This window comes from Thamnophis sirtalis, unplaced genomic scaffold, assembly GCF_051295495.1.
Source record: "Thamnophis sirtalis isolate CommonGarterSnake01/CBP01778 unplaced genomic scaffold, rThaSir2_p1.2 scaffold_12, whole genome shotgun sequence".
In the NCBI taxonomy this organism is placed as follows: domain Eukaryota; kingdom Metazoa; phylum Chordata; class Lepidosauria; order Squamata; family Natricidae; genus Thamnophis; species Thamnophis sirtalis.
In genome coordinates, this window is record NW_028261392.1 from 45589575 (window position 1) to 45605301 (window position 15727).

Consider the following 15727-nt stretch of genomic DNA (forward strand, 5'->3'; position numbering starts at 1 on the left):
GGCTCAAGATTCATTTTTCCCCTTTGCATTCAAAACAGCTATTCCAGACAAAGGGAGAGTTACTTTCTGACACAAATAGTCTCAATTCCATAATGTAGAGATTAAAGACATATAGAGTCCCCAGCTGCTATGGGCTTGACTCTTTTGTATAGGAGCGGAGCATAAATGCTCTGCTCTTTTTCATCACCATTGTCACTTGATATTGAACAAGCTGTTGTTACCTGTAATCTGGTGCCTTATTAATATAATATAAATAAAAATATAAAATAGACTGAGATATTTTAAATACAAGACAGATATTGTATGGAAAGTTCAGAGTCTTAAATTGGATTTATTTCAATTGACCATAATGGCAGAGTTATTTTATGAGCCAAATAATCTAAAGGATTTTCCAAAAGGCTGCTGTGATTGCAAATGTCAGGAACAGATTCAGGTTTCTAATAAACTCAGGTCTCCTAGTTTTAATAAAGAATTGCAGGCACATCTGGGCATGTGAAATAGCAGCTTGGAATTTGTTGACTGGACACATTTCAGTCACATTATGACAGCTGCAAATCTGTACTTCACAAAATAGGTAATTCCCAACCTTATTGCTGAAGAGTTTAATTACAGCCATGCCTATTTCCATTGCTGATATGGAATTGTAAAATAGAACTAATTGTGCTTACAAGGATACAGATCTTACTTGGCTGAACGAGGACATTGAAGCTTGAAATTCCTAATTACTTGTTTGATGCTACAAATTTTCGAGGTGTGATGCTACATGAAGGACGTATATAATTATTCTATAACTTTAGTTTATTTATAACGTTATTGTTTTGGAAACAGAATGCAAGAGCCCAAAGAGATCAATTCATGCCCGCGTAGTAAATAGGAAGAAGCACAGTTCTCTATGCTGCTCTTCGCATGGAAACATGGTGTTTCCACTGAAATGGTCCCTTAAGTGAAAGCTTTCAATTACCTTGACCCTTCAAATAACAATTACGTGCTACTGTTTTCAGTACTTACTTTTCATGGATTTTATGCACAAAATGTTTAGTCAATAAATAGAAACAAAGTTTTCTGCAAGACTTTTATTCAATTGCACAAGATATAACTTAAAAGACATCACTAGATAAAATTCCACTGAAATTTAAGGAAAGCATTTTTAGAATAAAAGAATGTAATAAATAGGTGGACCTCTCCCATGCTGAATGATAATAAAACTTTTAAAAGGCGAGAATATTAACATTTAACAAATACAACATTGCACTGGAATCACCTTGTGGAAATCTGTCAATATTTTAGCAATTGTGAATACTGAAAACTGTGTTGGTTTAAAAAGGAAAATATTTTAATTAATTGTCAGGATTCCAGGTCCCATGAATACATATAAAAATATACAGTACAGTGGTGCTTAAAAGTTTGTGAACTCTTCTGAATTTTTAATATTTCTGCCTAGATATGTCCTAAAACATTATCTGTTTTCCAAAGAAGCCCTAAAACTACTATAGGTAAAAGAACACAATTAAATGAATGAGTCAAAGCATTATACTTTTTCATTTGTTTATTGGAGAATTATTTAAAAAACATGTATATGAACCTTTAGGATTATATGTTCCTTTGAAGGGGAAATTAAGAATCAAGTGTTTCAATCCATGGGCTGATAATCAAGTGTGAGTGTGGGAGGTCCTTCCTTATTTAAAGTACACGATTATGGGTATGTAGAAAGTTATCATGTCTCATACAAGGGAGAGATATAAAAAATAAAGCTGACATTGCTGCTCATCTCATAATTGAGCCATGGTGGCGCAGTGGTTAGAATGCAGTACTACAGGCTCCTTCTGCTGACTGCTAGCTGACAGCAGTTTGGCAGTTCGATTCTCATCAGTTCAAGATTGACTCAGCTTTCCATTCTTCTGAGGCCGGTAAGATGAGGACCCAAATTGTTGGGGGCAATATGCTGACTCTGTAAACCACTTAGAGAGGGCTGTGAAGCAGTATAAGTCAGGGGTGTCAAATTGAAGCAGTATAAGTCAGGGGTGTCAAATTTGATTTCATTGAGGGCCGCATCAGGGTTTTTGCTTGACTTCAGGGGGGCTGGAAGCATGACCAGGGTGGGTGTGACCAGTTCAACGTTACTTGTCAAGGCTGTTTTCAGCTGCAATGGCCTCCTGCAGCCCTCTGCCAGCAAAAATGGAGCTCGGGCTCCCCAACCTCTGTTTTTGCTGGCAGAGGTCTGCAGGAGGCTGTCATGGCTGAAAATGGAGCTCAGGCAGACCGCGCATGGTCTTGGCAAAGGCACCGCAAGCTGCTCTTTTGCTGTTTCCAGGGTGGCCACGTGGGCCAGATTTAAGCAGCCCGTGGGCTGGATTTGGCCCGCAGGCCTTGAGTTTGACACTCTTGCTACTGCTATTGCTATCTAAAATTTGCAAAAGACACATAGATAAGCCAGAGGTCTATTGAAATAATGTTTTATGGAAAGGTGAAACCAAAATAGAACTTTTCGGCTTGATTAAAAAGCATTATGTTTGGCAAATACTATTATTATTATTGTAATGTAAGAAACTTATCTGTAAATCATGGTAGTGGCAGTATCATGGTTTGAGCTTCCTTTGTACCTTATGGACCAAGATAGTGTACCATCATTGATGGAATTCTGAATTGTACCAGCAAACTCTTCAGGAAAATAGCAGGATATTGTCCATGCACTGAAGCTCAGAAAAAGAAGGGTCATGCAGCAAGACAATGACCCAAAATACTCAAGTTGTACAAACAAAGAATGGTTAAAAAAGAAAGTTAAAGGCTGGAATGGCAATCAAATTCCTAACTGAATTTCTATGGAAGGGTTGTGGAAGAACCTAGCTGCACTATTTATGCAAGGAAGCTTACCATCCTTGAGCTAAAGGTATTCTCTAAGGAGGAATGAGCTAGAATTCCTCTAAACCAATTCACAGGATTAACAGTTATTGGAAACATTTACTTGCTGTTTTTGTTCTCCAACAGGGGCACACAAGTTACTAAGGTTCACTTAGTTTTACAATATACACATATATAGCTTTGGATAATTTCCCTTAATAAATATATAAGGGTTAGTGTTTTTGGCTTATTTATTTAATTGGGTTCTTTTTATCTAGTTTTAGGACTTGTGAGAGCAGATCACATTTTAGTTCATATTTATAGAGAAATATTGAAAATTCAAAATGGTCTTAACAAAACTTAATAAACACCCTCTCCTGTACTTTCTCACCCATGCCAAAATTTTATAAGCCTAATGTGGAATGGGTAGAAGAATCTTTGGTATCTTTTTCTATATAGTGTAGACATGGACATATTTATGAAGGAGTAATTGGAATTGCTTTCTAAAAGAGTAAAAATATATGTTCATTAATTTTTCTTTGCAAGCAAATACTACGTTAGATAGTCTTTAACTTCCTTATTATAAAATATATGGCTTTTAATGTTCTCATTCCACCTTATTTGTCAGTGAAAATATATGACTTTCACAAACAGATTAGTTAAAAGCACAGAAACCAGTTTGTGCATTCTCAACGATATCAATATATTTTATATTCATATTAGTGCATGATTAAAATATAATTTCAAAAAAGCATTCAAGATTATTTTTTGCATATAAACACAATGCTATTGTACATAAAACATCTGCATAATATACAGTCATTTGAGCTGCAGATACATAAATGTATCTTAGCAACACCAAGAGGGTCGTTTTTATTGTGTACACAGCTTATATTTCACAGAGTAGTTTGGACTGAAATTGCCATCTCACATTTTCTTCTACAAAACCCCCAAAACAAGTCACTAAACTTTACACTGCTATTAAAATTCTTTTAATAAATTTAATTTTAAAATACTCCATAAAGTAAACATATCTTTAAAAAATAATTCAGTATAAATCCAGTCCACTGTTTTCCCTATTTGGAAAAGACCTGCTGATGTCTTCACTCATACTAATGTTTCAGGGAGCGCATCTGGATTATCAGGTGATAAAATCTCCCAAATTTGCCATCGATCGCTTTGCCACCCATGCCAGTCTGTCTCTGACAAATTTTTACTGTTCTGCTCACTGTCTGGAAAGGAGTACTTTCTTTCATTTTGGTTCTGTTGCTCTTCATGCTGGATAGGTTGTTCAGGCACCTGAGTCATGATCCTCATTCCCTGGGCCTCAGACAAGTCTGTCTTCTGAAGTTTCCCTGTAGAAGACATTGCTGGCTGGAGGGATAATAAGCTGCTTTGTTTTGCTGTTTCAGGGTAAGGAGGCGGTGGTCTGTCTTTTCGAATTACTTCAGCTTGCCTTAGAGACGTTGGCTTAAATGTAGCATGTGGACAAGTTGCATCTGAGTCATGCTCCATCAAGTTCTCTGTATATCTTACAGGTGAATGATGTTTTGAATTGGACTGGCTGGAACTCTTTCTACCTACTTCAATCTGTGGGGTGCTGTACATTTGAGACAGAGGGGGATGAGAACGGCAACCAAGAAGGGCAGTTGTTGTCTGACTCCTCCGGATGACTTGTTTTTCATTATCTAGCTCTGTATTGCTTTCCTGCCACCGAGGAGAAGACAATGATAGGCTTCCTTGAGAAAGGGAACACTGCCCTGACCGCAAGGAGCTGCTCTCATAGATGTCTCCATATGACCCTAAAAACCACGGAGAATGATTAATAATAAAGCAAATCATAAATTGTTTTTGAGACAATCTACAATAACATGGGCATTGGGATCTTACATCAGGCTTGGGAATGATATCTAAAATTACTATTGATTAATCACATATACAGACACAACCTTTCCATAAAGCTAGTCCTGCTTTATATTACAAAATATTCTACAGGTAGTTGTGCCTTGATTTGAATATCATAATATCTGAAAGTTTGCAAAAACAAATTGTTTGTTGTGGAAACTCCTGTGACAGTCAAAACAAAAAAAATATTTAATATGGTATAAACTCTTGTAAACAATAGTTTTTTTTAAATCATATGCTTTATAAAACAAATGGCTTTTGGAGAAAGAGAATTAGTACAATACTATAATGAAATAGCACTAATATATGAATAGTTAAATCAGATAATTATTCAATGCATAGAAACAGAAACAATATGTATACCTGTCATTCCCAGCCCTTTGGAACCACTTTTCAGAGTTGAATGCCAGGTGCCCCAGATGTTGAAATAGTCATCTGACACATCTATAAGATTAGAAGGAAAATGAATGTAGGCGATCCTAATATTTAACAGAGCTATACATTAGAAAGAAGTAGCAGTAGCAATAATCTTTGGGCTCTCAGTATTCTCTGAAATTAGCTGTTTTCCTGCAGATGTACTATGCTAGGTAACATCATCAGTATATAGGGGACTGAAGCATCTTACACTTCTAGTCATGGTGTGGGAGGACCACATCTTCAGGGCCTTCCAAAAGAGTGTTAGAGAAGGGGCCAATTTAATCTCTGGCAGGGGAAAGGGCTTCAAAGGTGACAACCAGCATCTTGAATTGTAGCTTTACTGACCACTTTACTGTTTTTACACTGGGAGGGAAGGAAGGCAACCTTCATTAGCCTGCTCTTCCAGTCTACAGGCAGGCAACCAGATTCAGAGAGCACCAGAGTCTCCATACTTCAACCCTGAGCTACATGTATTCTCTTCCATTGGAATTAAAATAAATCCATGCACTCATTTCTACTTTAGTCAGACCTGGAATATAGTATCTAACAATTTAAACTGAACCTTTCCAGGGGGTAAAGAATCTATATATCTAGTGAAGCAGAAGAATCACATTGCTATCACTATTTTTTGTGCATTTTGAATTATATAATTTTAGTGTGACCTGTATTTGGTATAGTTATTAAAAACCATATCCAAATGTTTAAATATTTTGATTAGTTCAATGGTCAGGTTAGGAACCCTGTATTATTTTGCCAAAAATAAGATCTTAGTTTTAGTATATCTAATTTCAATTCATGGCTAGGACATGCAGCCCTCATTTCAGTGCAGCTGACATTTGTGACAGAAGCATTGTTATCATCATATAATAAAATAGCAATTTACTTTTGCCACAAGAAGACAAGGCAGCCAGAGGTAGCCAAAGCTCTTGATATCAAGCTAAAATCTTAATGGGTCATAACCAAAGAACAGAAGCAACAGCTAGATCTAAACAATGTTTTAGTTTAATGTCAAGAGAATTTTCTACCTCAGTGGATTTATTTACAATACGGGCACTAGATCCCCATGTGAACAATTCATTGAAACTCTTAGATGAAAAGGAGCATGAAATATTGGGACACCCCACCCCCTTTTAAGCAAAATAATTTCCTTTAGGTTCACAAAATTTTTCATCCTTTGATTGCTTCTGGCCCAAACATTCCTCAAATGGAAAATAAAAGATGTGATTTTCAAAAATTCAAAGATAAAATTCAAGATAATACAATACCTATAATTTAAAATATTTGCAAAGAATTAGAATTGATTTCATTTTCTAAAAATGTTTTTAATTTCTGCCCTGATATTATGCAGGTTAAATAATGAGATGTTTATATAGTAGAACACTAAAACTATGACTTAGCCACAGATATAATAATGCCATTATAATTCTAATTTAACAATCCACAGAATGAATTTTGTATTAACAAATGAGTTGACTTTATGCATCTGAATTGATATACAAACTCTGCACTTCTGAATTAATGAATTCTGTGTAAAGGCTCTTTTCAATTGCAACAATCTTTTCACCTGGATGCAGATATTGTTTGGATATTTATAAAATCTTATCAAACATTTTCAAAAAATGTCTTCTCAGGCAATCTTTAAATTAAAATCAGAAATTCGCTATTAGGAACGGCAATTTAAATTGATAAACTATATCTATCCAACCTTAGCAGTCTGACTCTATTTTGTTAAGGAAATCATTCATTAAGAAAAACAATATTTACAATAGGCATTTTACTATGAAAGATTATTCACAACCAATGAATGTTCATAGTTATGGTATATGCTGATCATACCAAAGGAATTCTCTTTTGATTTTGGCTGAAAATTGCTACCTAATGTGTTCTGTTCTGGTACTTTATGTAACTTATCAGGAGTAAGGGACATATCTTCTTGCATTGCCAAAACAGATCTTTCAGACAGCACTGGAGAGTTGTTGTCATATGGTGATATATCGCCACTTGAGGTTCGGTTTGAGTCTATGGATGAATGTCTACCTTCTATGGAGAGCGATCTTTCAGACTGAAGCATTTCAGGGCTTCTGATAAAATGAAACATAAACAGGAATTAATAAAACTTAGTCCATAAAAAGAACAGTTTATTTGAATAATATGTGGTTAGAATTAAACGAAAGATTTCAGAAAATAACTGCCTTAATAGCAAAATTATAGGATGGTATACAACACAATATAGGTGAAATCACTGTTAAATTATATCCAAGACAATTATATCCAAGATTCTAATTTTTTTTAAAAAAAGTTTTAAGAACATGTTGCAAGTCTGAATGTAACACTGGAAGTGTTTTGTACATTATTGAGTACAATATAATGAATTGAGGAAATAGAATGAAAAAGGTAACTGCAACAAACAATAACCATAGAACAAAGGACAGTCCATTTAAATACTGCTCTTAATAAAATAAAACTTTATAAAAGTTTTCAAATTATATCTTACCTTGAGTAAATGATGAACATTACAGTTTTTTTCCTCAAAAATATTCCCTGACTGAGAATTTAAACTGGCCACTCCATGCTCTATTTAGGATTTAACATGAGAGCCTTCACAGCAAGAACCTTGGTTTCATTTTCAAATGATGGTTTAATTTTAGATTAGTATGGAGTTAGCGATGAATTTCTGTCAAATCCAGCCATATTAGAAACAATAAGACTCTAGAAGTAGGCTGTCAGCACTGTACTGTTAGTAGCAAGCAGTGTTATATAACGTTGTACTGTTTCATTGTTATTGAGCAGATAATCTTCCAGTTAAAAGGAAAAACAGTAAAGTAGTGAAGTTATTAGCAGAAGTAGATTCAAGAAAGTATTTTGATCAAGATAAATGTCTATGTAGAAAGACACTATGCCCATTTTACAAGTAGCAGCTGAAGTTTGCTATGTGACCAATTACTGGTGGACATGTGCTCACTCCTCATTGCAGAGTTACAGTTTTTCATGTCAAGATTTGAAATCCATTATCAAGAATATTAAGATGGTGCCAAGACATGTATATCTCAGTTTTGGGTTCCAGCTTATCAGGAAAAATAGCCCAGTGATTATGTAGTCGTCTCTCCAGATTGATACAGAAAAAAAGATGTGTCCTATAAGTGTCATTTTCTTTTCATGATGAATAAATTGTCCCGCTAATCTTTTAGCCAAATTCTTTCCCGTGACTTCGCAGTTACGGCTGGAAACATACTAGTATCAAAACATATAAAAATGATTCCTGGGCACTTCAATATTAATTAGGCATCTAAGAGGAGAACAAAACTAAAGTGACAATTTTGTCATTTTCAAACATTGAATACTCTTGTTGAAACAAATAGCACAATTACTGTCCTATCAACTGTGAATTACAACAAATGGTTTCCAATGATTTTTTGGAAAATGTTGAAAAGGTATATTTCTTCTCAGGAGATTTAAATAATACTTAAGAATAAGTAAAGGATCAGGGCTTAAAGAAGTAACACGTCATCTTTCATTTCCAAGGTAGAATAAAATAATATGCATACAAAGCAGCCATAGTGCACATATTGTTTTGTACTACAGCAAAGTTGAACATAGAAAATAAGGACACTATTCTCAGTATCAGATGGCTGTATCTGTCAATTATCATTTGCTAGAATAAGACACCAAAGTGCTATTATCTACTTGACTTTGCTTGTTTGGTGAGGCTCTATACAGATTTGAGCAGTTGAACAATAATAATTAAACATTCTTAAACTAAGCAATATGAGCAGATATTTTAGATTTGAATAGAATTCAACTTTTAAGAGATATTTTTGAGCAAGTGGAAAGCTCTCATCCATTGGATTTCTATGTACTCATAGCTGTATCATACTTATAAAAGGTAGAAGAATGGAGCTAAAGTTCATAAACAGAGATTCCCAACTGTTGGGTTCATTTTGAATTGTAAAAGCATTTAGAAGCACTTTCACAAATGGCATATTATCATGGACAGGACCAAATAGAAAACATTGATGGAAAGTCACACTGTGAAGGTGTCATTTCCCACAGCCTTCTAGGATGTAGTCTACGGTCTCAGTTTGAGTTGGTCTTTTTTCTAGACAGAATAGGCACACATCCCAACAAAGCACTGTGCTGCAGTCTGGCTATTAATTTTAGTGACTACGTAAAATGCTTCTTTGCTTGCTCTTTAAGGGGCCCAGAAGCATTTTTAGAAATAGATGCTGGAGTTCAACTCTTAGCAACACACTAACAATTAATACTTTAATACTTTATTTAAAATTCTATTACACTTTAAATGTTAAATCATCAGCCCAGAAAGTTCTAACTGCAGACACCTTTGCACCTTTGCCATGATGTATGGACCCAGATTTTAGCACAGATGGAGCACTAAAGGCCTTGGACAATCTCAGACATTTAACTAAAGTTAATTTTATTAAAACAGGCTTGGAAATTAAGATATTCAAATAATTAAAGGATTGTTCTATAGGTGTTAAGTATAAAGGTTTTAATTACTAGCATTTTATAGAAAAGGTAGATAATTTAACTTCATAGTGGTTAACATTATTCATAGTTGCTATTTAAACAAAAATGCCGTGGGGTTCTGAAATAAGAAGCCTTTGGACAACTATGATCAATTATGATAAATTTCCCCAATGAAGGCAAATAAAAGAAAATTAACAAATTACTCACGATAACTGGGAAGCTTTTCTTCTCAGCAAATAGTCTACAACATCTGGATCAGTCTCAAGCAGACTAATTAGAACTTCATTTTGAAGATCTGCTGGGACCTATACGTTAATGAAACATCAAAAAACAAATAGCAAAATTATCCGCTTCTATTTTTAAATATGAATTAATATAATCACAAATCTAATACAATATATTCCAGTTAAATAACATACAAAACACTTAACCTTTTATAAATATCCTTTCTAGTACATTTAATCATTTATCATATTTTATTTATAAAATAAGCATTTTATAATCCAACAAGCCACTTAGCTTGCCTTTCGAAGAGCTACAAGATTATTTTTCTGGTAATTGGTACAATAAATAGGCAAACAAATTTCATGCAATTATTTTTAGACATCAAGTTAAAAATGAAATGAGAAAAAGATAAGAGAATGAAACTATTACAAATGAAATGGCCAGGCTAATTAATTCCTTTCCCCATTTATAATAATTATGGATGCCATCGAAATAGAGAAACACCCCCACAACATGAATAAATGTGACAATACCTCCCACCTACCAGGCATCTGGAAACCAGCCCTAGTCAACAAACAAACCCCACCCACCACCCAGGTCGTTACAACACAAAAGAAAACACCAGCCTGAAGATGGCGAGTGGGACCTCGCCGAAACGTTGCCAAGACAATCTCAATCTTACATGGGTAAAGACCCAAATGCAACAAGACCAGCATATATTTATTTGTTTTCGTATAATATATACAGAAATGATAAACAAATACATGAAACATGAAACCTGCACATTTCCTCATTAATAAAAAAACTATATTCTTACAAATATTAACATAATTCAAAACCATTTTCTGTCTTGGAAAGTATCTACAAGTTTTTAAATCTTAAGAAAATTGAAATTATACTGTATTTGTCCAGATTGAGAGAGAGGGGGGGAGGGAGGGGCAGGAGGGAGAGAGAGAGAGACCTCTATTCACCTTTTTAACAGACTTTAATTATTTTTGCCTCTTTCCAAAATTGTAATTATAAAGTTTTAATTTTTAAATACTGTTTATTTATTTTAATGTTTATTGTACACTGCCCAGAATCCCTTTGAAGGAGATGGCCAGTTGAAAAATGTGATAGATAATAGATGGTAAATAAGTAGATTATAGATAACTAGATGAGTATGCAAAATATTCCTAAGAGTATTATGGGAATTATTGACTCATGTTCTGATACAGTAAGTACAGTACTCATATGTGTGCTATCTTATGCAATCTACAAGTAAATTTTAATAACAGGAAAATACCATTACATTAGAAATACAACCTTTATTAAAAACATGCACATATTTAGTAAACAGAAACCTTGAAGCATATATTTTGATGATTTGCCTGCTTATCTAAAAGCTCTGAACTATTATTCTATAAATCTACTGAAATAAGCATATAATTAGCCTTATCATAGAAGTTCTTTGAAGAAATAAATTCATATGTACTTTCCTTTTTCTTTAAATTTTAAGAGCTATGTTTCCACATGGCAAATAGCCAATGGCCTTCTTTTACCTGCATCTGTTTGCTACCAGTATTTCACCCTGCCCAATTTTCATTTCTGTTTATTATGGTCCTATTTTATTTATTCACTGTACAAACATTGTCTTATGAATGAATATTTTTAAATGTTAAAAATGTTAAAAAGACACTATTACATAGTGTCCAATTACAAAAAGTAAAGACTAAACTAAAATTATTCTACAAAAACCTGTTAAATGCAAAAAGAGAGGAAATCTTCACCTACCATAAAGAGCATTTCATAATTTTCTACCATCTTCTGTACAACAGTAATAATGGCAGCACTCTCCTCAGCACGTGCTGTGCTTTGAACAGTAAATTCTTTGTCTGTTGTCTTCTGTTTGTGCAACAGATTAGGTCCAAATATGGTGGCTAGATTGAGTGATGTCATTTTGTTCCCAGGGATCTAAAAAGAAAAGAAATAAAATGCTGTACTATTTAGCTGCAAATGGATTCCTAGCACTTATGTAGGTAGTTTTGGTTTAGTTAACCTGGCTAGGATCCTGCCTTTTCTAAGTCACTTTGTGCCATATATAAAGAGTATTCCACTGAGGGGAATCAATAAGAGCCATATCAAGTTATATGTGGAATTTGAGGAGTGGTACTTTTGCCAACAAACCTGAGAGTCCTAAAAGTTTCTGAATGCAGGAATAATCCTTTTGCATGGATAAAAGGGAGAATGACACAAACATCATTAAGTTTATTAAAGCAAGTGTTAATTAATAATGCTTAATAAATAAATAAAACCAAATATACTCTGATTTAAACCTAAATTATAATAGCTTCAGAGGTTCTGACCAGTACTGGAGCACCAGTAGCGGAAATTTTGAGTAGTTTGGAGAACTGATAAATACCACCTCTGACCAGCCCCGCCCCCATCTATTCTCTGCCTCCAGTACCAGCTGATTGGGAGGAAATGGAGATTTTACAGTATCCTTCCACTGCCACACCCACCAAGCCATGCCCACAGAACCGGTAGTAAAAAATTTTGAATCCCACTACTGAATAGCTTCTTTAGAAATAGTACAAAGATTTGTTCATTAATTGTATTCCTTATCACAGTGCTGTTCAAAATGTTATTATTTATTTATTTGATTTGTTTGCCATCCATTTTGCTTCGAGGTGAACTGCAGTGCTAATTGCACAATAGAAATCAGTGAAATAAACTTACTTCCTGGCTATCTTCATCTTTTCTGTCTTCTGCATGGCTGGCTACAATAGCTAAGAACTGAAGGAGTCGATGTAAGGTGTCACAGTTGCAGGGAGGTAGAAGATAAATTAGAAGTTTTAGAGCATTTAGTTGTTCATGGGGATCCAATACTAAAAAAGAAATATATATATATATTTTTTAAAATACACATTAATTGCACTACTTTGTGTAACACTATTATCGGCTAATTCAGTGTTCTATATATTTTAATAATTTCAGGCATTTCATTAGTAGAGCTATGTACCATCTGAACAAATAAATGTTTTAGAACATTCAGTTATTATATTTGTGGAGTGGGTGTAGAAAAACCTAAGCCAATTTTGTATGCTGGTTAAGACATCAGGCTAGAAACTGGGAACCATGCATTCTAGTCCTGTCTTAGACACAATGCAATCTGGGTCATACTTTGTGCCAGACAATTTACCTCAGCCTTCAGAATGAGGCAAAGGCAAATCATTTCTGAAAAACCTAGCCAAGAAAACTGCAGGTACTTGTTGGGCAGTCTCTGAAAATCTGACATGATTGCATTTAAAAAACCCAAACCCTACCATATATAACATTTTGAGAGACGTGATGACTCAGCAGTTATATATCTTATCATAACCAAAATATATGTGATCCAAAGATTAAAATATGTGACTATTTTGAATTGCCTAGTCCATTTTAGAATTCTATACATTGAATTATTACAGATATTAAGATAATTATTAGAATGAACCATTTTAACTAGTATTGTATTCCCAATCAAATTTTGAAAACCAATCCACTGAGACATATCAGGCAATTTAAGTTGACAACTTAAAATCTTCTCTATGTTAAAATATAAAGAAAGTTACCACTCATACATTATGAATCATTGGAATCAGAAACATGCCCAGAGTTTAAATAAAAATAAGCACAAATTGATTTTGATTTATAAGGGCTGCAGTTTATCAACCATTTAGATAGGCAGCTAGGTAGACAGACAGATAGATATAGTCAAACAGACTGCTCACAGAGTGTGTTGATAAAAGGAGTGTAAAGCTCTCTAGTCAGGAGTGGGTCAGGCATATCACGAAGGAATTCCTTTAATAAAGCTGCTACATCATGAATGCTTTGTTCTTCATCCAGTACTACATCCACACCACGGTCAAATTCTTCACGTAACTAGAAACAGAAATCATGTCAAACATTTACATGATTATATTACAATTTTAAAAAAAAAATGTGATGACATAGCTTTAGTTTGTAGTCAGATCCTTTCCCAAGTCTGGCATATGCATTTTTCTCTCAACATGGAACAAATTGACGTAAATGATATTGTTTTCTGTAGAAAATGACTTATTTCAGAATTAAAATTTTCAGCATACAAAGAACTTAGGAAATGTCAAAACCTCAATATTCCAGCGGTGTTAGATTATTAAAAGAAAATAACAGTGAAAGTTATTCTTCCCAATTGATATCATAGATGAATTCTACCACTGCATTACATGTCTAGATTTAACAAAGGATGCAATTTTTTTGTTATTGTGTTTTATAGCAATAGCAGTTAGCAATAGCAGTTAGACTTATATACCGCTTCATAGGGCTTTCAGCCCTCTCTAAACGGTTTACAGAGTCAGCATATTGCCCCCACAGTCTGGGTCCTCATTTTACCCACCTCGGAAGGATGGAAGGCTGAGTCAACCTTGAGCCGGTGAGATTTGAACTGCCGAACTGCAGCTAACAGTCAGCTGAAGTGGCTGCAGTACTGCACTCTAACCACTGCGCCACCTCGGCTCTTGTAATATTTTATATTTCTTATTCACCTCTAAATAAATCCTACCTTTATAATAAATAATAATAAAACTTTGTAATAAATAATTGCAGAAAAGTTCTGTAATAAAAATTATAATAAAGCTTTTTTTCAATCAATTTTTTATTTTTTATATTCTTTATACATATCACTGCATGAATGATGTGGTAACTGGGTAACATACATTTCAGTACACATAAACATAGTTTTATTATTCCTAAATATTACATTTCATTTCTATTATTTCATATTATTTATACATGTCTTTTAATATATTTATATTTATTTCCCTAATCGCTCATCGTTAAGTTCTAACCTTCCACTGTTATTCATATTTTTATACATATTTAGTAGTACAGTCATTCAAAATCTATTTTCCCATTCTTCATATCCATTTATATTACAATATTATTGTGATATCTATCACACTGCTAAAATCCAACCTGTATAGTTCTGATATTAATACATATTATTGAAATATATTCATAAAAATATTATTTTACTCTATTTTCCCTTATCCTTCATCTCTTACCCGTATCCGAACCTTTAATTTTATTTTCTTTTTAGTTTTCCTCCCATATTTGTCCCTTAGGTCTTTAATTCCCTCTATTTGACTATGCAATCTAATTTTTCCTCCCAACTTTACCCTTTCCCACTGTCTAATTCCAGAACTATCCATTCCACCTCCTATCTCTTTTTCTCAGTTCTCTTCTTGTTTCTCCCATTCCCATAATAATGCTTTAATCTAATTTATATTAAATTATTAATCTATTTTTAGCTCTTAGAATTTTGATATGGTTATTTTGACTTTAGTCTATTCCTGATCAACTCAATCAAAAAATTATAAAATGGTGTATGTTATAATACTCACATTCCTAGTTATTAGCCATAATGGTTACAGGAAATATCTAAAAACTGGTTACCTGTTTCTGGTTTTCATGGTTAAACTAATAACTTGTTAGGAAGAAATAGTAATGATATTTTGAACTAATATTTAATACCAATAACATGAATATGTTCCTCTCGAAATTGCAGCCATTATTTCATGAAGTATTTAAATAAATGTAAGAGATGTTTTTGTCTAAAATATTTGTTGGTGACATGTTAAAATGAATTTAATCAAATGTTTGATAGAAACAGAAGCAAATTGACCTTAGCTCAAAGAATTATCAGGACAATCTGTTTCTTTTAAACATACTGTATGGAAAACTGATTGAAATGGATATGGAAATAAAACAAAATGTTTTGGAAAAAAAGAATTGTAATTTTAACATAATACATAATTGATATTCAGATGTCTTATATTTCTTACACCATTTAGGTTCC

General features: G+C 33.6%; 1 protein-coding gene across 5 annotated transcripts in view; it reads right to left on the bottom strand.

The window, feature by feature from the left end:
* Positions 1-2013: 2013 nt before the first annotated feature.
* ARHGAP6 (Rho GTPase activating protein 6) overlaps positions 2014-15727 on the bottom strand; it is a 269632-nt gene continuing 255918 nt past the window's right edge. For 3 of the 5 annotated variants that reach the window (XM_087726618.1, XM_014057663.2, XM_014057664.2), the window contains 7 exons: positions 13623-13773; positions 12589-12737; positions 11644-11823; positions 9853-9950; positions 6997-7241; positions 5107-5187; positions 2014-4640 (listed from right to left, as the gene is read on the bottom strand). In XM_087726618.1, coding sequence (XP_087582744.1) covers positions 3946-4640; positions 5107-5187; positions 6997-7241; positions 9853-9950; positions 11644-11823; positions 12589-12737; positions 13623-13773 — 1599 coding nt within the window. In that variant the 3' untranslated portion in view covers positions 2014-3945. The remainder of the gene's footprint in view (positions 4641-5106; positions 5188-6996; positions 7242-9852; positions 9951-11643; positions 11824-12588; positions 12738-13622; positions 13774-15727) is intronic. The other 2 variants (XM_087726620.1, XM_087726619.1) reach the window with 2 other exon arrangements.